The sequence below is a fragment of the Pieris napi genome, chromosome 1 (genome assembly GCF_905475465.1).
Source record: "Pieris napi chromosome 1, ilPieNapi1.2, whole genome shotgun sequence".
Lineage (NCBI taxonomy): Eukaryota > Metazoa > Arthropoda > Insecta > Lepidoptera > Pieridae > Pieris > Pieris napi.
This window is the reverse complement of record NC_062234.1, coordinates 13,051,143-13,074,259: the sequence shown is the minus strand read 5'-3', so window position 1 is coordinate 13,074,259 and position 23,117 is coordinate 13,051,143. Positions and strand designations below refer to the sequence as shown.

Here is a 23,117-nt window from a genome sequence, read left to right as displayed (position 1 = left end):
TATTAATTCTGCATTCAAAGATTTTTAAAAAATTACTTGCCTCGTCTGGGAATCGAACCGACTTAAATGTAAAAAAAAACACCCCTACTTTTATGATGCCAATCGAAAGAATGGCCAAAAACTAATAACTCTTCTTAAGTAGTTCTTCAGAATTACTAACTTTTAAAAATAACATAAAGTCTTCCTTTAGTAAAATACCCTATCTGCGATATTTAAGGTACTTTCTCTTCATGTCTGATAACTTTGGGACGCCCTGTATTATATTTGCTATAAGGCTGTAAATATACTTTACAGCCTTATGGTAGTATACTCAGATATGTACAGTTATTAATGACCTTAAGGGACACCTCAAACGTCGTCGAAGTTTTTATCAGCTGTAAAGAATAATCTGGAGTAAAATGTACGGCATCTGGTTTTTTTGTTTATTTATATTTGTTACATATAAAATAACAATAATCTTTGAAAATATTACTCCCCATATTACTCTAGGAGCATTTGAAAAGTCATCTAAATTTCGGAAATTTCATATATTTTTTATCATAATATTTTTATTTGTTACCATTTATAATGAACGGCTATAATGTACAACGGTAATATTTAGTAACATTATGTAAAAAAACAAGTTGCCGTACATTATTCTCTGATCTTACAGCAGTAAGAACTTGGTAAATCCTGAAATTTCGATAAATATTTAATTACACAAATATTAACTATAATATTTGGACGGCATAATTATAAAACATTATTGTCCGTGTAAAATAATATTTTGAACATGTTGCCGTACATTTTACAATGACCTTAGGGTATATGGGTGTAGGGGTAGGGTTCCGACCCTTGGCTTTCGACCGCTCCGCTGGGAATATGTACGGCGTTTACGGGTAAAGTATCTGTATATGTGTCCAAAAGGAATCACACAAATGCCGTACAGTAATAAATGACCTATATTGCTTCTGCAACTGTCGTCGAATTAAAAATTTGCACCGACTTCCGGCACCATCACTTTTGTACGGCACTAGGTTTTTCGACATTTATTTTTAATCATCTATACACTTATAACAAAGCCGTACATTAATAATTAGTCGAAATTCCCCCATTGTACCTGAGAAAGTCCATTCACTCACGTACTCACATGTACCGCTCAGAAATGACGGCATAGTGCTCAGAGCTATTTTCAGACATAGTAACAGCCTTCTAAGCGTAATTCAGGTTGGGTCATTTCACAGGTATTTTTTGTTCATGGGCTTGTGGTCTATTATATCATATTATGGATACTTAATTTGCCTTGGTCAGCCACGAGATCGATCCTCGACCTTCATGAAACTAACATTGGTTTCAACCGGGGTTTAAACGCTCAGAAAAATCTTTTCCCGCCGCCCATGGACACTCTTAATGCCAGAGGGCTCGCGAGTGCGCTGCCGGTCTTTTAAGAATTGGTACGCTCTTTTCTTCGGTACTTCAGTGAGCAGATCGTTCCACGTTCCACAAAAACTGCCTTAAGAAACGCTCAGTTGTGGAACGACGGACGTCGAACTGATACGGCTTAAAATTACACTTAACGACTAGCTTTGTCGTATTTGTTTAATACCCCAATTTTAAACCAGTAAAGACTTATTCATATAAAACAATAACAATAGACGATCAAAATATTATTAATGCATTTAACACCGCTGTAAGGTATCTTACGTTTATTTATGTCTGCGGAGGCGGCGAGGCGTGTTCAATCCGGCCCTAACATTAATAACTGCTACACAAAAAGGCATGCAATACAATGAACATGAACAAATTTATGTGAGTCCATAGTACTTACAACACATTTAGTAAGATATAATAGAAGTGGGAGTAAAAATATAATATACTTAAGTAAAATGAAGGCGCATGCCGTTGGATTGTTATTGTACGGAAAGACGGTGTTAGCCACTGACAAATCAAGGTACTGTTAGGCGTTTCGTTTCTAGGAATTGTCTATAATCTGTTTTCACAGATATATATGGAAATTTGTCATTTCTTTTTATTTGAAACCAGCGGTCAGAGAATCGAGGCTTTATTTATTTATTATTTATTACTCGTAGCAGTAACTTATATTTGTAATATTGACAACACTTGTCATATGGCATATGTCATTCAGTTCAGTAATCATCTTGATTCTTCATATCAAAAAAATATATAAAAATAATAATTCGCCAACGCTGAATCTCTTGCGCCCAGACTCTAACGTCTATTTAGGAAGGAAAAGCTCTCTCATTCCTGGTTGAACGAAGCAGAACGTTTAGAATTAGGATCCACACGAAACAGATCACTTGCCTTGAAAAATGCAGGATATCAGAACACGACTTTTAAAGTATAATTGTTATCTTAATGGGCGGATAGATTGCTCTCATTAATTTCGTTAAGAATCCCTGCCCCGTATGCGACAAAATATTCATAATTGCCTCGTATGAACACGTATCTACGTAATTCACCAATGTTTCGGGTTCTAGCTAAGCACAATACAATTTATGACGATTTTGACATTTTGCACCTTACCAAAGAAACATAAAATAAAAGTAAGGAAATATTTTTGACGTTATTAAGCAGTATCTAGTAAAAAAAAAATTTATATCTATCGATGACTTGTTTTTGTTTTCTGTTTCGTATATTTTGTTTATGAATATAATCTGTTTTGGCTTTTAGTCCAGTCAGTCAAGACAATTAATTCATTATAATTCCAAAAGTTTTCAAATTCCAAAGGTCGGGAGTGGTATTAAAACAAACTATAAAATTTTGCAACCTGCTCTGCGGTCCGGAACATTGTTAAAAATGCAATAAATGATAATTTGCTCAGTTCTTGAGACCAAAACTCCAAAAGTTCTGCAAAGTTGGAGTGGTGTTAAATATATTATTTTACATCACGTGTCAAATTTGCAACCAATTTAAGTGTACGGAACATTTTTTGTTATTAAAAATTAATGTTTTTCTTTATTAAACTGAAGGAAAACGTTCCAAAAGTTCTGCAAATTTGACAGATATATCGAAAATAAAATAAATAACAAAAAATGTTCCGTACACTTAGGTTGGTTGCAAATTGTATACGTGATATGAAATATTATATCGAAAACTTCCCCAAGTTTGCAGAACTTTTGGAATTTTTTTCACGACCATACAGCAAAAATTAATTTATTAATGCAATTTTAACAATGTTCCGGACTGCGGACAAGGTTGCAAAATGAGATTTATTGTCGTCCCAATGTACCATTCACTTGACCGAAGTTTGAAAACTTTTGGAATTATTATCAAATTTTCGATTTCGAATGTCTATAATGACTGGTGTATTTGTAAATTGTCTAAGTGTTTTCTTCTACAATATGTACGTATATGTGTAGCTATAAGATTACTTATTTATAAGTAAAAAAATATCGTCGATGTATCGTTCTCACTCACGTTTCCCGAATAACACTGTCAAGTATCGATTTCAACCACAACCCATTGAGTATCGACTTTTACTTCCTGCGGTCAGCTTATTATAGCAGTGATTACTGTAATTACTAATCGTATCGAGTTAGAAAGTTTGATTTTGTCCGACTATCGTTTTTTGCCTTATTAGACGTTATTACTTGCAATGTGAGCTCAGTAAAAGTATCGAAATAATAACACAATATTTACTCCAGTCAAATTACGAAATAAATAAACATGAGCGAACACAGTTTGGGGATTTTGAGGATCGATAGGGGGGTGTATTCTGAGCATAAATTCCAATTTGAGGGGTTGTACTGAGGTCAGCTCAAGGTCATTTCGATGGAAACGCGTTTAACTCGATATCTCGAGAATGGTTAGTGTTAGGCGAAAAATTGTAGAGACCTTTTCTTTTCTAAACAAAATTTACTAACTTTTTTATCTGAAACTTTTTTTTCTAACATTAATATTTTTCAAGATATTACTCCCGCAAGGCAAAAATTTTACTTTTTTTCCATTTTTCGTCGTTTTCTCCCCAACCATTCAATTTTATTAAATTTTACCGATCATCGAAGTGTAGAACTTTTAATTATGAACAATTTTGTTCTTATACTTTTTTCCGTAATGCCAATACCTTCGGAGTTATAGATTACTTTACCGAGCGAAATCCGCGCCACTGTCGCAATATAAAAAGGTAAATCGATTAAACTATTTAAAATTAGGTATTTACTTTGGGTAAGAAGTAAATTAACAATTAAAACTGTTTCACACATTGTGCCAAAAGAGGCCGGCCTTTCTGCATCCGCACGCTTTGCCGCATTTGGTTTTGCATTTGCGCGCAATCGATCTCAGTAAATTATCCGGAGCTGGTTTCAATGACATCGCTATCGGCTGCAACGGGGGGTGCGACGCCAGCCCCATTCCTCAGGTTTCAGATAATTTTCCAGCCAGTATTGAACTTGGTAGAAACACCTCAACGAGTGGAAAAAATGCCGCATCAGAGGTAGGAGGAAGGGATTCTAATTTAACCCTCCCACTGCCTGCCATTTTTTTATATCCCTTATATCGGAGCTCGTTGAGATTGGTACAATTCGTGTCATCTGCCTTGCGATACAAATTCAAAATGAATTGTTCGCCGTATGAAGCGATAGTTGTCTTGCAGAAAAACTTCATTTAACAAAAGCAAATCCGGAGATTTTTCAACGCGGTCATTGTTTTCATCTTGCCTAGGTTGAATGGTGCTGACGTTGTGTCGCAACCACTAATCGCGTGCAAAAATAAAAGGTTATTGCGGCATTCGGCCCATATATCGGTTTGCGGCAGTATGGGCTATGTGTACCGTCCGTCGATTTGCCTCGGCCAGGTTTTCTCAAGTAAATGTTGTTGCACGCGCCGGCTGTTGCAGTCAGCAAAACCAGCAAATCCATATCCTCACCAATAACAACCACAGCACTATACTCCTGCGAAATTCTCTTAGCCGTACTGATAATTAGACCATCCGCATCCTCTACGGCTTGCTCCACCTCTATGTCTGATTTGATGAAAACCGTTTTCAGTAGTGAGATGAATCTGGTCTTATTCCTCTCGTTGCCTAAAAACTTATCTGTGGATACACGTTGCGACAATGGCGCGGATTTCGCTCGGTATAGTAATCTATAACTCCGAAGGTATTGGCATTACGGAAAAAAGTTTGAGAACAAAATTGTTCATAATTAAAAGTTCTACACTTCGATGATCGGTAAAATTTAATAAAATTGAATGGTTGGGGAGAAAACGACGAAAAATGGAAAAAAAAGTAAAATTTTGGCCTTGCGGGAGTAATATCTTGAAAAATATTAATGTTAGAAAAAAAAGTTTCAGATAAAAAAGTTAGTAAATTTTGTTTAAAAAAGAAAAGGTCTCTACAATTTTTCGCCTAACACTAACCATTCTCGAGATATCGAGTTAAACGCGTTTCCATCGAAATGACCTTGAGCTGACCTCAGTACAACCCCTCAAATTGGAATTTATGCTCAGAATACACCCCCCTATCGATCCTCAAAATCCCCAAACTGTGTTCGCTCATGTTTATTTAACCCGTTTTTAGCCATAATTTGACTGGACTAATTTTCGTCAAGTTTAAACAAAATTAAGATAAAAAAATATTATAAATTCACCCTGTAATTCGCCTTTTTGTGAAATTTAATTTAAACTATGATGAAAAGAGACATCTTTAGATATAATTTTATGATAAGGGGTGATGCATGGCTTGCCAGGGCTTAATCACAAGGCCAAAGTAAAAACCATGAGATATTGCGAAAGAGAGATGAGACGCTTTGATAAATCAGAAAAAAAATGCTTTAAAAAAATTGAACAATGGATACGCTAACAATGATCACCAAGGTACAAGTCATAGGTGTGCGTTGACAGGTGACGGCTTTTCAAATAGTTTTTTTAATCTATTCAAAATACAGGTACTTAAAGATTTCGCTACATTACGTCTAATACTTCCTTTCACAGAGAAGAGAGGTCTATATTCGTAATAAAAATTTAAAAAAATACCTACATAAAATAAATAAAATTAGTATTAAATAATTCAATTAGGAAATTTCACAATTTTTGATGTTGCCATTTTTTATTCGCGTCAGTCTGCCCAAATCTTTAATAGTAAAGCTTTAGACGTTTCGCTATAATAAACCTTGCTGTATTGACTTAAGGTCGAATTCCACATGCATCAATGCATCTGAGGAAAAAGACAAATGAATTGAAACTGTAACTGTATCGAACGAAGGTTCATAATCCTTTAAGAAATTCAGTGCTATACGCGATTGTTTTCGTTTATTAAATAAATCCACTGCAGTATTTACGATCGACGATTAAGGCGAGGGTAATTGTAAAGGAGTGCGTTTTAAAATTAATTGTAATGTTTTTCATTTATTGCTTTCATATATCAGACCTCACACTTTAGCATGAGCAGTCATTATCTTAGCGATAAATTAAAAAAATCCCGCTGTGTGCAGTCGAATCAACGTAACCTGCTATTTAAGTAGCCAACAGCTTACGAGGGGAAAATTACAATGTGGGCTACAATGAACAGCTCACACAAATAAAAAGAAGAAAATCGGTACCCAATAATTTTCTGATATTATATTACTATTAACATCCTACAGGAGATTTATAGCAAAACAATAAAGATGATGTTTAACCCTCTTAAACGCATCGAATTGTGAAGCTCCTGGTAACATATTTTTAATAGTTTAAAAATTATTTCGCATAGGTACAGAAATTCGCTTTTTACCCATATATAACTGTCGGTCTTTTTACCATTAATTATATTTACGGAATATTCTTTACACTCGGTAACTCATTTATAAATTATTGTATAAAAAAATCAGTGGCGCTACAACCACTTTAGGTCTTGGCCTCAGATTTCTGAATCTGTTTCATGATAATTTTTAAATCTAATAGGCAAGTAGGTGATCGGCCTCCAGTGCCTGTCTCACGCCGTCGACTTTTTGGGTGTAAGACGTCGGATTCCTCACGATGTTTTCCTTCACCGTTCGAGCAAATGTTAAATGCGCACATAGAAAGAAAGTCCATTAGTGCACAGCCGGGGCTCGAACCTACGACCTCAGATATGAGAGTCACACGCTAAAGCCACTAGACCAACACTGCTCATATAATATAAATTATTGTATAACCTGCTTAAAAAGTCTCATAACTAAAAATATGATTAAAATTCTTCATAAACCCATAACACTTTTGTAATATTTCCATCTACGTGGGTGTGAAGCATTAAGAAGCCATAAATTCTGACCATGCCACAATCATTTAAGGGACACCGCGGTTGTTTCATTACTCTCAATCTGTATCTTGATAACGTTAGAGTTATTTGATTAAGTTTTGTATTAATGCGATAAGCAAATGTCATTTCTGTTCTATGATAACACCTAGTTTTGATTGATATGTTAATAGCCGTGTCGGCTATTATAGCTAACTAGCTTTTGTTCTTACTTCTGGACCAAATCTGTAACTCTCAATAGCGATTGCAATTCCGACATCAATATAATGTACCGAGATTCCAACATCGCGACAGCTCTAAGCATTTGGAGGTTGCTACGTCGAAATTGGATTGAATATCTTTTAGGGCGCTCAACTAAATTACGACAAAGGGTAAAAAATCGACGTGGATTTTTTTTTATAGAACAATGGGTAAACGGGAGGAGGCTCACCTGATGTTAAGTGATACCGCCGCCCATGGACACACTCAATGCTAGAGGGCTCGCGAGTGCGTTGCCGGCCTTTTAAGAATTATGAAGAAAACATTCTTGGAGAAATCTAACTCGAATTGGTTCTTATATTTACTAACACATACATACAGGCACAAAGCCTGAAGCCCAATATAATAATTATAATTTTATGTTATATATACAGGGTGGCCAAAAAGTCGTGGATCAAACGCAAATAGGGGATAGATGAGGTCATCAGCGGCAAAAAATTGTTCTACGGGAGGTCTCTAAGGTCAACCCCTGCAGAGTTATGATTTATTTTGGTTTTTATATGAAAATCGACTTTTTTTAACTAATTATTATTAAAATTCGAAAATATCTACATCCTGTATCTTTTTCATAATATCCACTAGATTGGTACTGATGAGTTCTTCCGTAACACATACTATTTATAGTTGTTTATTGAGTGTATTGAAGATAATATTAAGTTATACGATAGAATTTTTTTTCAAATCAAAACTTTTTGTTTACTTCGGACCCCACTGTGAAAAAAAATTACTCTACCGAAAAGTGACCCTGTATTACAAGTTTTGGCGCATTTAATGTGGATTCTGAAAAGGTATTACACATGGCCATGAGTCGCTCTTATATCTTTCTAGGACGAAAAAACAACAACGATTCGGACTTATGATAGATTATTTACCTACATGGGACCAGTACTGTGTGAATCGGACTAGATTCAAAAAATTGGAGAGATGGCTGGAGGGTTACGTAGGAATTTGATTAGACGGTGCAGATTAAGTATTATAGTCAGAGTCAGGAATTTTGAGCATATTTTATTGTAAAATATTTTGTTTCCTACAAACAACCATTGAGAAATAATTGTTTTAATACAATTATTATTTCACAATCGTTGTTTGTAATTCTTCCTAGAAAGATATTAGAGCGACTCATGGCCACGTGTAATACCTTTTCAGAATCCCTATTAAATGCGCCAAAACTTGTAGTACAGGGACACTTTTCGGTGGAGTAATTTTTTTTCACAGTGGGGTCCAAAGTAAAGAAAAATTTATGATTTGAAAAAATGTTAAATCGTATCACTTAATATTATCTTGAATACACTCAATAAACAACTATAAATAGTATGTCTAACGCAAGAACTCATCAGTACCAATCTAGTGGATATTATGAGAAAGATACAGGATGTAGATATTTTCGAATTTTAAGAAGAATTAGTAAAAAAAAGTCAATTTTCATATAAAATCAAAATAAATCATAACTCTGCAGGGGTTGACCTTAGAGACCTCCCGTAGAACAATTTTTTGCCGCTGATGACCTCATCTATCCCCTATTTGCGTTTGATCCACGACTTTTTGGCCACCCTGTATATCATTGGTAATATATATATTATATAAGTTTTGAATCTGTTCGACGTCCTGGTGAACAGAAAAACTGTGTCCAGTTTATGTTTCCACCACACTATAGTAAACTGTTTTTCTGATTATGTATACAATAAATAAATTGACGTTTCTACGCCTAAAGCACACAGACGGGACATTCCAAATTACGAGTCGTTATTTCTGCGAGTCGTATACGTCTACAAAACTGACAGCCGATACGTAGCCTAGTAGTATATCTTAGTTTTTACTAGAATGTACTTAAACTACATACACGTACATACATCTTTTGATATGCGTAATAAATTAACCTTTTTCGACGTTACCTTGATCTGTCGTGTTTATTATTTAAATTGTACTGATAATAGATAACACCAAGGCATATATTACGACAAAACATTCCAGGAAATCAAAGCATTTAAATGTAAGCTATTTAAATTGTGCCATTACACGAATCTTAGGTCATTATGTCAAATAGATATTGTTATTTAAAATAAACTAAATTGTGACAAAATTAAATGCGTTTTGTTTCATAACCAATTAAAGTTTACCAATTAAGTAGAATTTATTCCGTAATAGTAATATGTATACAATATACATAATATATAATAGCATGTGTCGCAAATATAATATAATATATGTAACTGTAATGAAAGTATGATCGTTTCTGAATACTCCGTTCTCTCCTCATGTTCTTTAGAACTTAGACTAAAACTCAAAAAGCCACTCCATCGGAGTTGTAAGGTTGCTATAACTAATAGAGGATTTTAGTTTTACTCTATATTAACTACACGCGTACAACAATAGAATATAAGCGAAATAATGAAATGTTAATTGCTATGTAACGAATGAATGCAATGTAACAGTCGAAGAGAGTGCCTACGTCTGGCTATAGAAAAGATTTATTAGACAATCGCCACGCTTATAAAACTAAGAAAGCTTGAGTGAGCAAAATGAACAGCCTTGGCTCAAACAGGAATCTTTACTCTTTCTTCTCAAAAGATTACCCCAAATCCTAACTTTTACCTTATATATATACATATATATATATATATATATATATAGCACTTTCTATATAATTATATATTTAGGCCGAAACTCTTTAAACTTATTACGCTGATATAGTTTCTACTAATGCGTATAATATGTTCTAACATCAAATCAACTATCATATGTAACATAATATATATAATACACTAAGAACAGCAATAAAATCATGATTCCATTTAAAAAAATTAGATATAGCAATAAACCTTACTCTCCGCTACTCTCTTTTGTTTTTGTATTTTCTAAATCGAGAAATTTATAAGTGTTGTTTAATGGTCCATTATCTATTATATATCCTATAGATCAATTTAAATAAAGTATACAATCAAAAGGCTATTAGAAACAATTTCAAGCGTTTACATCGTAAAGGCAACGATGCTGAACGAATTGGCCTATGCAATTATTCTCCGCGGATGCGCTAATTTCTTCACTTCCCACACATTAGGGGCAATCTAGTATGTGAGAAATGCACTAAATTGTAATATGTAATCATATTGTAAATTATATAGTATGTGGGCACAAAAAAAAATCATAGGTACTATCATATTTGAGAAAGTATTTCGATTAAATTTTATTTAACGAATATCAAGGCACAGCTTTCAATTCTTCCTTCACGATTTTTATTTATAAAAAAAGTAATCTGACCTGGCAATGAGAAAACCATCTCGACAATTAAACTTATTCTAAACGAATAAAAATTAACGAGACCTGAGAATTTCTTAAGCCTTTCAACAATTGCTGGAGTTCTATATGCAAATGTGATATATGCGATTTTTTTGTGCTTTTGCCAAGCCCTTCAGCATACAGAATCTTCCGAACCGTCTAGCTCTTTTTGTTTACTTAGGGAAATGCATTGTGTTTCATTTTTTTTCTTAATAAGCCGGACACACGCCGTCGACTCTTTTCGGTCTGTGTCATACCGGTTTTCTTAATGTTTTTCTTCACCGTACGCGCCATTTCTCATGTTTTATTATATAATAGGGGGCAAACGGGCAGGAAAATCAGGCTCACCTTATGTTAAGTGAAAAAGCCCGACTCACAAGTGCCTAATTCCTCTGAAAACCCGGGTAAATGCGGCAAAAGATGCAGAGAAACCCCACATCTATACAAAATGTATCCATTTACATAGTATAGCAATATCAATATTTCGATATAACCATAAACAACCTTTTTAACGACTATACATCAAACCTTATACAATTACATTTTTCTATCCAATATATATTTATGGCTGTTTGTAACATGTAACGATTCTATAGCAATCGATCCTTAATAGGAACTCATTTGAAAATCGATTCCGATTCGTTGGTGGTCTCAGTTAAATAGAACATTATGTAAAATATCGGTTACCTTGACACTGGTTTGTTCACCTTTTATGGCAGGGATTTAGATTGAATAATTACGTTACAGTATTTTAATAAAGCACGAATTACATGAGCTAGCTAAATATTTAAAGATTACATTACATTACATACATATAATTTGATCAGATATAATTTGCTTCTATGGGTAATTCCATAAAAATACGGTAGTTTTTGAACTTAACTTGTCATAACGGTTTTTTAATTCCAACTAGATCGCTAATTGATATTTATGATACATATTTAAATAATTGTACCATAATTAAAAGGGTTACTTAATATAGCATTTTACGGGAAATTTATGGTTTTAAAAAATTTGGGCGTCTAGGGAGTGACGAGAATATCTAGGGACTGATAAGTATAACTAGGGACTGAATGCTAACTAGTGTAAGAAAACAAACATGCATAATGTTTCTCATTTATTTATAACAAATGTTATGGAAATCACAGTAAATCATACTAACTAAGCTTTTAATGTAGCATCAGTCGTCAACTTAGACTAATCACCTACTTGCCTATTAGGTTGACAAATGAGCGTGAAAAATCTGAGTCCCAGGCCTAAAAAGGATAGCGCCACTGGTTTTTTATTTTTATATACATATGTATTTTACAATTTAAAAAATATAAAAAGACTCATCCTTTGATCTAATACTTACCCATACTTATTGGTAAAAAATTGTTAATGCCTTTAATAATTTGGTACAAACTTTTATAGCTAGCAGATTTTATAGCCCCCTAAAATTATCCGAATTTCATCAACAACCCATATAAACGCGATAAAATTATAAGTGTAAAAGAATCCGAACTTCCATTTAATGGAACAATAAGGAAATGGTTTTAACACGTTTCGCATAAAATGAAACTGTGCCATCCTGCGTTTAGTAAATGCGGGAATATGAAACTAGACTCTAGACAAAATTAGCTAGGAATATGCGAAACACAATACGTGCCTTGTACGGAAGCCGTTTGTTGCTATTAATGCACTTCACAATATAACTTGAAGTACTATAGGATTTTTATAAAGTTGTATGACTTTAGACCAGTGTTTCGCAACGTGGGCCCCACGCCCCACTTGGGGCAATTTGATTGTTATTCGAAAATGTATTAAAATTAATTGCAATTTCAATTTCAGTTTTTCATTTCAAAAGAGTGGCGGAGAGTTTAATACCAGTTCTTCTCTTCCGTTCTACGCCCTTGATTGAGAACTGGCAGTAAATGTAAAATTAGAAGCATTTAATGTATATTTCTTGTTTTGACTTTCATAACTGAACGACGAATATTTAAATTATCCTAATCCTTGGGATTTGCTCCAGTTCAAACAATTTGTATGACTCAAAATTCAGCGATTAAAAAGAGTGGCGGAGTGTTACTTGCCAGTTGCCAGTTCTTTTTGCCCGCTCTACACCCTTGACTTGCGAACTGGTAGTAAATGTAAATTTAGAATCAATTTAACATCGTTCATAAGTGTACTTTTTTACCTATATGAATACAGTTATTTTGAGAGCATAAACAAAATAAAACCATCAAAGTGCATGCAGTGAAACCATCAAATGTCAAAATCTGTTACAATACTGAATATCAATGTTATATAATCTATGATATAATTCACTGAACAGATGAATTTAATTCCTTTAAAACACTGTCAGCCCATTTCAAGCGTTTTTATAATAAAATCTAGTAGCTTTTGGCTACCTGACTACCTGTTAAACCAAGTTGTAAACATTGATGTGATTTGAATGTTCCAGTCAAGTTAGGTATTAAATTACGATCTAATATTAAGACACTGCATTTTTATTTATTTATACTTTATTACCTTATCAAAAACATACACATAACAAAAATAAAAAACAGGTTACATAAGTTATAAGGCAACGGGCGGCCTTATCGCTAACAAGCGATTTCTTCCAGGCAACCCTAAACCATTTTTAATTTTAGTTTCTAGACATTTGTGTTTTTTGCAAAAAAACCTGCATTTTTCGGGTACTTGCTTGTACATTGATAAGTTAATTAGTTTAATATGATAATGATTACACTTGTTTTTTTAACAATTAGTAACAGTTATCAGTAATGTTATCCCACTTTCATTGTGTAATCATGCTACGTAATAATAATTCGAATCATCTAAAATCGCGAAAGTGAATATTGTAGAACGGATACTGACGGCAACTACATTTAGTCATTTGTTGTTACACCACAAAAGCACTTTAAATTTAAATGTTTCGAGTTGTCAAAGGCCATTCAAAAGTCAATCAAAAGAATGTTGTTCTTTAATTAAAAGGACAGACAAAGGCATAATGGTAGAAATTCGTCTCCTACTCTGTGACACTTCACAAGTATTATTTGTCCTAGGGATATTGTTTTATTGCATAACAGTTTGTATACTTTGGTATTATTCAGTCACGAAAAATTACTGGTATTTTTTTTAAAGGGCAGGGTCACACGTTCCATTTCGTCAGGTCATTCAAGACACGAGCGAGTAATGAGTTGGTTCGTTGTAAGGTTTGGAGAGAATGATAATGTACGAATTATGAAACACCCAAGGCGATAGAAATTTACGTATTCAAATCACATATGCATAGATCGAAGAAAATTTTATAATTTTTATTAAAGTCTGACCACAGCTAATAAGCACCACAAATAATAAAATCGCATTTTACCTAATAATGTAAATGTGAAGTTATTTCAAAATCTAGACATAATATGGCAGTTTCTCTTTGTTTTAGAAAGAATTGCAAATGAAATACTTAGGGTACAGACTACATACACTGGTACTCAATAGTTAAATTTTTACTTAAAACGAATCCGATTACACTTCGACCTTACAGTCGTCACTTTGCCTACATAGACAGTCGTGTATTAAGCGCACTACTGAGTTTTCTATGCAGACAAGTTACTGCACAGTATCTATAGTCGTATTTTTAATTAGACGAAGCCAACTGACAGTAGCTAATGTCACTTTGTAAAATAATGTTGCCACATTTAAAGTAATAGTGATGCGTTCAGTTCTTGTTCAATCAGATGAATGAACAATGAGTGTGAATAGTCAATCATTTCAAACAATAAAAGAATATTATTTCTATTTCAAAATTGTATAAAAGTGCTCTGATATAAGTTAGGTACTAGTACTATGTAACTACAATCAGTTTTTTGACGTATTATTACAAAGCGCGGGGCGGCGACTAGTGCCATCACCGATCATTAATTCAGGGGTTTTTACTTTGTCACAACACTATTTTTATTTCATTAAAAACTGACAACACCGTAAACGTCAGTTGATATCGTCTAATTAAAAATTCGACTATAGTAATATAATTTGAGAAGGCTCTACATTACATATGTAAAATTGAATAAGAAAAACAGTATATTCAATAGCCAATTATGATTTATAAAAATGGATTTTGATTTTTATTCCTTTTAATTTTGATTCTTTTTAAATTAAAGTATTATAAATAGTAATATTGTATTTTTTAATGCATGTAATAATTAATCATATGATATACTTGTTTAGTATATTATTCATTATGGAAATAAAGAGGTTATAATAATAATAATAATTCAATAGCCATTGTCAAACATTTCCACTTTATTTAAAATTTGCTTAAATAAAATATATTCTATACATAGCTCAAAGTTGTCAAGACAGGACCATCTCACACAAATCTAAGTGAATGTAATATTGAATCGAGCATGACGTTTGTCATTTATCATTACAGTGACTCTATTTCTCATTCCTTACGATCATTATTTATGGTCTTTGTCCGATATGATTTAGCTATATTTCAAAATACTGAATATTGCAATTTCATGCGACGAAATGTTACTCTTACACAGTGACTAAGTCGAAATCGTAGAGTAGCAGTTTTAATATAGAAAAGAACTGTAAATGTGCACACTATAGCTTATTAACGATTTGTAGTAATTACGACTCGTATGCAAAATATTAAAATAGCGCTTGGTCGATAACATAAATATATACTCCTGCGTTCGTTGTCTAGGAAAATAATAATAATATAAAAATTAATTTGCTTCTTCCCAATATTGTATTTTACAGGTTTAAATGCTACAGGTATTAACCATCTTTGTGAGAGGCTGGTGCCTATAATAGGTATATATAGAAGTCCTGTGGTCACCATCGCGGGTAGAAAGTATACAAAGAGATGACTACATACTATGACTAAACTGAAGTAACAAACAAAACAAAATAAAACTTAAGTATGGTTGTGGGTGTGTGAAAGAATTTAATTAAAAGTCTAACGTCTACCTCAAATGGCTAACAAATTTTCTATTGCATGCCCATCCATTTAATGAAACACAAGAAGAAATGCCAAAAATATATTTGAAGATGCATGCGTCTTTAAGAGCGCATAGTTAGAGGAGAAAAATGAGACCCATAAGAACCTTGGAAACGAATATGTATAAAGTAGTTTAATAATAAACTTACTTTACTAGAAAATATTTTATACGTTCAAAATCGATATTGTCAATAACACTCCAAGCGACAACTGCCCTACAAATTAAACACTTGTACTCAAGGATGCGTTATCTCGTCATTAAGTATTTGCACACATCAAAGGGACCAGATGTTAAGTGGTACGGATATAGGAGCAATATATTGACAAAGTATAAGATACGTGAGAACTTTGGCCGCAATTAGGCCAGTACAAAATACCTTCCAAGTTCAATCAACCATGTTAAAACTCTGTGTAACGCACAGATTCTATATTCAAAATACATTCTTTATATGATAACTAGGCCAAGGTTTTTGGTCGTTTTTTAAGGTTCTAATTCTGACATAAACAATAGTGGATATGTAATATTACTAGTCCATCAAATGTTGCTCCAACGATAAATTATTTAATTAATTAATTACACTTCAAATTAATTCCTGTAATTATTATTAGCAAACATTAATAATGTCCTTGTAATTGTCACTAATAGGTCAACGTTAATTTTTTATCATTATTTTATTTGCTACTTGGAACTATTTACGGTACAATTAATATGCGTCAAACATCTATGTATTTTTTTTAAACCATCTGCATCTATCAGATTTCGTAATATGATTATGAGACAATGCAAATCCAATCATTTGTTTTCCCTCCGTAACTAGCAAACCATCAAACTGCGGCAAGTTATAGATTTATTAAAAATATATGTTTTCTTCTATTTTAGAACAACACACGCATTAATATGATGGAATAAAACCTACTTCTTGGACTATTATTAAAAATTCAAATTCCTTTTTTCGTTCTAATCAATAATTTACTCAAAAACAGGCACTATATAGAACGAAAATTAAAAAATCACTTCAACTTAAAACCATATTGGTACTTTGATAATTGTCTTATCGTAGTAATATAAGTGTGTTAAAGATTCATGTTTAAATAAGTTTTACCGCTAATTGGTTGAGGCAACATGTTCTTACAATAAAGATAAGGCATCGTTGCGATTAAGATGCCACTTATAATCTAAGTGAGCGTTTATTCTGCGAGTATGAACAAATGACGCGGTAGAAGCGGTGTTATTGTTAGTGGTTTCAGCATGCGACTCTCATTCCCGAGGTCGTAGGTTCGATCGCCGGCTGTGTACCAATGGACTTTCTTTCTATGTGCGCATTCAACATTCGCGCGAACGGTGGAGGAAAACATCGTGAGGAAACCGACATGTCTTAGACCCACAACCCGTTAAAAGTCTGTCAGGTACAGGAGACTGATCACTATCACTATCACCTATTGAATAAGATTGAAAAATTATCATGAAACATGATTTCTCAATCTGTTGGTCAGGACCTAAAAAGGTTGTAGCGCCACTGACACTGATAGAAAATTCTGTCTAACTGTTAATGCTCCTTTCTGAATTTGAATCGTTTAAGTCAAAGTCAAATCATTTATTTCAATTAGACCATCTAAAATGGCACTTTTGAACGTCAAAAAAAAATATAAAGAAGATTCTAGTTGCCCCTTCCAAAAGGTAGTTTCGTCTAGAGAAGAATGGGCAAGAAACTCCACACTTACTCTTTTAAAATAGGTTTACAATATTTTGTTACATTTGTTAAATAATTATATGTGAAGACAATGTACTCTTAGAATAAACTACTATACTAAAAAAGTTAGTATACATGTTCCTCACATAAATATGTGTTTCTTTTTCTTTGCGGTTTCGATATTTGTATTTACAAATATCGAAACCGCGTATAGAATTTTAACATTAAAGAGTAATCAAAATATTAAATAAAACACAAAAAAACAGTGTTAGGCACACAAAACCTTAACGCAACTATAAAATCGTGTCGTGGAATGAACTTGCATTACCTACTAACCTAGCGTAGAAAAACCTACATATTGTATTATCAGTAAAACAACTAGGCACACTGCTACAAAAATTTATAGACAATCCCTTACAATCCCTTCCAAACTGTGTAGTGAAAACGTGCACAATAGGATTCCCTGTGTAGTGGGCTAGTCTCTTCCATTAGACATATTAACGGTACTTTACATAATAACTTCTACACTTAGGTTTTATAATTAAACTATTGTTGCACAATAAGAATATGTTCCGTTTCAACACAGGTCAGGTTCACTAACGTGAACGTATAAACTTTCGAATAGTTAGCAAAAAATTACTGATTGTTTTTACTTTTCGAAGTTATTTGCTCCTGGTTATTTAAAAGACCACAGTGTCAATCAAACGTCATTATTTCTGGGTTACCATTTTTAAGTCCCAGCAGGACTCTTTAGCGGATACGGTTAATCTGACAGGCGAATCTCGTCGGATGTTTTGACAGTGGGGCAATTACCTGCCACTCACGTTCACATCCTGCGGGCTCCTGCCACAACCTGGGATTAAAATGATAACGAGCATGTTTTGACGCGAAATCATAGTGGCCTCATTTTTCACGGTAAAGCAGATTTCATATTAGTAAAGTCGGTAAAGTAGAATTAAGCAGAGAGATGGCGGTCCGACTTTGAAGCAAAATTAAAAATACTTTAATAAAATGTTCAGTTAAAAAATCAGTGGCGCTACAACCTATTTAGGTCTGGGCCTAAGATTTCTGTATCTGTTTCATGATCATTTGTCAATCTAATAGGCAGACTTTTTGGGTCTAAGGCAAGCCGGTTTCATCATAGAACAGCAACATAGAAAGAAAATCTATTGGTGTACCAGCCGGGGATGAAACCTACGACCTCCGGGTTGAGAGTCGCACGCTAAAGCCAGTAGGCCAACACAGCTCAGCTCAAAATGTTCAGTAGTAACACTATTATTAGTGTTACTAAATATGTTAGTATGTTACCTTACCGTCTGCAATCCTTGTACATACTATCTTAAGTTTACTATTAAACCTATAATATATGTAATGTCTGAAACCTGGGCATAAGTGATTTACACAAACGATAAATAAATTGTTTTTTTTTAAACTGCTTTTGAAAACCCGGCAATACTGAAAGATATTTAAACAGATTTTAGTGGAAGAAGTTCCTAGTTTTGAAAAGAAAGGAATAATCATTTATAGCAGTCGCCAGTTCAGTCCTGGCGCTTTAGATTGCTTATCGGGTATAATTTTCAATTTAATTCAATATAACGAACCTTTATCGGGCGTAATCCTGTTATGGACGATAAACAAAACAATAATAGTATTATGTTAAATTAAAAGTCAGAAACCAAAACCAATTTGGAATGAAACGGTTGTTATATTATAGAAGAATTATCGATAGATGAAATAAATCAGTGGCGCTACAACATTTTTAGGTCTGGGCCTCAGATTTCTGTATCAGTTTCATGATTTGTCAATCTAATAAGCAAGTAGCTGATCAGCCTCCTGTGCCTGAGTGTGTACTTTTTTGTTCTAAGCAAGCCGGTTCCTCAAGATGTTTTCCTTCACCGTTCGAGCGAATGTGAAATGCGAGCTGGGGATCAAACCTACGACCTCAGGAATGAGATTCGCACGCTGAAGCCACTCGGCCAACACTGCTCTTAAAAGACATATACTTAAACATAAAAATTAAAAACCAGTGACGCTACCCTTTTACGTCTGGGACTCAGATTTCTGTATCAGTTTCATGATTTGTCAATCTAATATGCAAGTAGGTGATTTGTCTAAGCAAAGATTACTGACATATATTTTGTATCTCGATTCAAAAGAGATTATATAGATAGATTTCTATATACTCTTTGGTAATTTTTCTGTTTTGTATGTTTTTCGTCGGGTCCTAGATGCGTTCATTACGACGTATTGGTATGCGCATACTGTATAAGTTTAAATTTACGACTAGCTTTTTAGAATATAGAAATTAGGTGTTAGACAATTTCATTTTTTGTGTATGTTAGGGAGACGTAATGAAAGAATGACCTCTCAGGGACCTTTGACAGGTCAACATCACCATAAGACGTCGAGCGTGCGGGACGCATGGCAGACTGGAAGAGGTGAAAATTAAATAATATAATTATATTATACTAGCTGATCCTGCAATAGTTGTTTTGCCATGTATATTATTTCTAGGAAACATTTTTTTAGTTCAATAAAAATAACTATCTACTATAAAAAAATATAGGTTGATCGTAGAGGGTTGAAAATTAGGGGTTGTATGTATTTTTGTATGTATCATAAAAAAAGCACTAAGCAGTTTAAAAGATATAAAGATAGTAACCAATTCTCAGACTTACTCAATATGCATAAAAAACTTCATAAGAATCGGTCGAGCCGTTTCGGAGGAGTATGGGAACGAACATTGTGACACGAGAATTTTATACAGTAAGAGCTAAGGCTATTTCTGATCACGAAGGTATTTCAGTATTTTAACGCCGGAACTGTGAAAATTGGGTATTAAAAATTTGGTAACAGTAATACAATTGTCTTGCGTATAAAAAAAATCTTTATCAAAAACTTATATCAAATTTGTGTATGTATGTTTTCTTTCGCGGGTCACCCTTGGCGCCAAATCTTGCCTCTTATCTCGACTTAGCTCGAAATAAAACGTGTCCCATATTTCAACATCCCATACATTTTTGATGTACGCCTCTACATCTCACACTAAGAAAATTAAAACGTTTAATCAGAGAACCCATTTATACAGAACACTTAAAAGTATTTGCATAACACATTTATTATAGTCCTCCACATTATAAGTACCAAGTGGTAGATGCGGCTGTGGCTCAGTGGTAGATGCGGAGGCTTTAAGACAAGCCACGGAATTACGAGGATTTAATTTCAATAACTTATTTTGAACCATCATAGACAAACGGCGGACGCACGACAAGTTTTTTTTTTAATTTTTTTATTCATGCTGGCCACTAATTAAAATGCAACAGAACATCGAATTAACCGAATCGTGCATTAACCGAGTTTACACTGACGCATTAATGCATGTTGCACACACGGTGTCGAAGTTCCCATCGTACAATGAGGGCATTGATTGGTTCAAGTACATTATGTTACAACGAATATGAACTGGGCAAAATAAATGTATGTTTAGGATTTTGAATGATCTTTGTAGTCATATTTTTTAATATATTTTTACATTTTACATTACATTAATTAGATTTTTTAAGTCAACAATAAATATTTTTTGTCTGGTTTTACCAGATGGTGAAAAGAGTAATAACACAAAAAATCCCAACTAAATATGTCACTGTTTGTTACTCAAGTAAATAAAATAAATTATAATATATTTCATATAAGTATAATAAATAATTCATTATATTATGGGAGATTGATAAAATTAAAAAGAAATATGTATGACTAAACTGTCTAATAGATGTCAAAAAATGTTCTTAAACAAATATATGTACCGCAATCATGTAGCTTTCTAGCGTTAAACAGATTATAGAGTGTTAGATAGATTATTTCAAAAGTACCAGAGAATACTTCAAAACTTACAAGTTTTCATCTTTATATGGTTCTATAGGTAAATTTATAAAAAATTCTTGAATATAATAAATAATAGTGCATCACAAACCCTTAACAACTTCTGTGTCATGTCTTATTGCAGCAATTTAACCAAATTAAACATTTTTCTCCTATACTGATACATCCTACATATACAAGATCTAATACCAGTTGAAAACACCAAACATTTTTTCAAGAAATAAATTTTAATATATACATGATATTATAATGATACAGTATGTATATAAAAAAAGTTTTAAAATCATACTTTTCAATGTTAATATTATAATAGTGTGCAATGTTAATATTATAATAGTAAAACACATTTAACACATAGTCTAAAAAATATATTGTTATAACTCAGAAAGCTTAGTAATAATTATAGTTTAATTAATACATTTAAATCTATATTTAAAAAAAAAACTAAATAAAACCAGACAAACTGTAATGCAACTTGAGCATTTTTAAGTGCAACAATTCATTCACTGAACTTGTATTAAATATGTATAATAACTTTTATTCAGGTGCCAGTGAAAGAATATAACAATAATTATTAATTTCTTGTGAATTATCACACTATAGTTTTAGTTATTATCATTCAAATTTAAGAACTCATTGATTGTAGGTGAAGTATTAAAAATTATAAAAAAATTGTATTGATACGCTATTGAAGGTCGTGGTTAATGATATGAATCGCAAAAATGTAACTAGTATCCGTTCTAGTTACCCTTATAAGCACTCATTACATATGAAAATGTAAATTATATAAAATAGCGCGACATTTAAAACTAAAATGTTACGTAAAATAAAGGCTGAATTATTCACGTACTATCTCTAATTGCATGTATTTTACTGTTTTGAGAAATAAGTATACATCTTGCGTTTTATGATAAACTTAAAACGTAATAACTTAAACGACGCTGCATTAATTAAAGCAAAAAAATATAAACAAACTTACCGATAAAAAGTACAGCGAAATCCATGAGAACTTTTCGCAATAAAAACTTAGAATCACGATCCAAGGTGATTGAATGTGTACGCGAATTAGTTTTACGTTCATTTCTCTCCATTTTTATTTATAAATTATTTAAATAGAGCGTAATAATTATAATTTTGTTACACTTTTACTTTAAGATGCACCACAACCGCACGAAACGTCAATGAAACTGGTTTTCAAAGCGCGGAAATCGAAACGTCAACTTAAACACGTCAAATTACACGCGCATGCGTGTATCGACTGCCCAGTGCCCCACGAATCACGATAGCGTCCAATAACGAGTAGCGAGAAGATACACGGTAAAAGCAAAGTGACGAGCGTCAAAAACGAGCAGCATAACTAATAGCCGCAGTGTTCGCTATTACGCTATCAGCCCTTTGAGAACTACTTAATTACAGAAACATTACTTAATTAAAGATATACCATATTAATTATTAACTATTGCGCGTAAAAGTTCATAAATTAAATATGTGGAAGTAATTAGTTTATGAATAATAATGAAATAATTATTATGTTTGACAAGTGTTGAACAAAAGTATATTATGAAAATACATATTCAGGTTCACATTTTTTTAAATTATATCTCATAGCCAATTTTCAATTAATTCTAATGTGTAGGAAGAGCTTACATAGTACCTAACCTAAGATATTTATAATTGTAATTGAATAAAATTTTCATAATTCATATCTTTTTTAAATCCGTAGGTTTAGACTGCCATCTGGGATTAGTTTTAAAAATAATAAAGCTGTCACTTGTTGTTTAGCAGAAAATGTTGGTTAGCTATAGTATATTCA

At 32.9% G+C, this 23,117-nt stretch overlaps 1 protein-coding gene across 1 annotated transcript in view; it reads right to left on the bottom strand.

The window, feature by feature from the left end:
• Positions 1-22,574, bottom strand: part of LOC125050372 (putative phosphatidate phosphatase) — an 86,444-nt gene extending 63,870 nt beyond the window's left edge. Inside the window, exon 1 of the mRNA XM_047650164.1 lies at positions 22,284-22,574. Coding sequence (XP_047506120.1) covers positions 22,284-22,395 — 112 coding nt within the window. The 5' untranslated portion in view covers positions 22,396-22,574. The remainder of the gene's footprint in view (positions 1-22,283) is intronic.
• Positions 22,575-23,117: the final 543 nt, after the last annotated feature.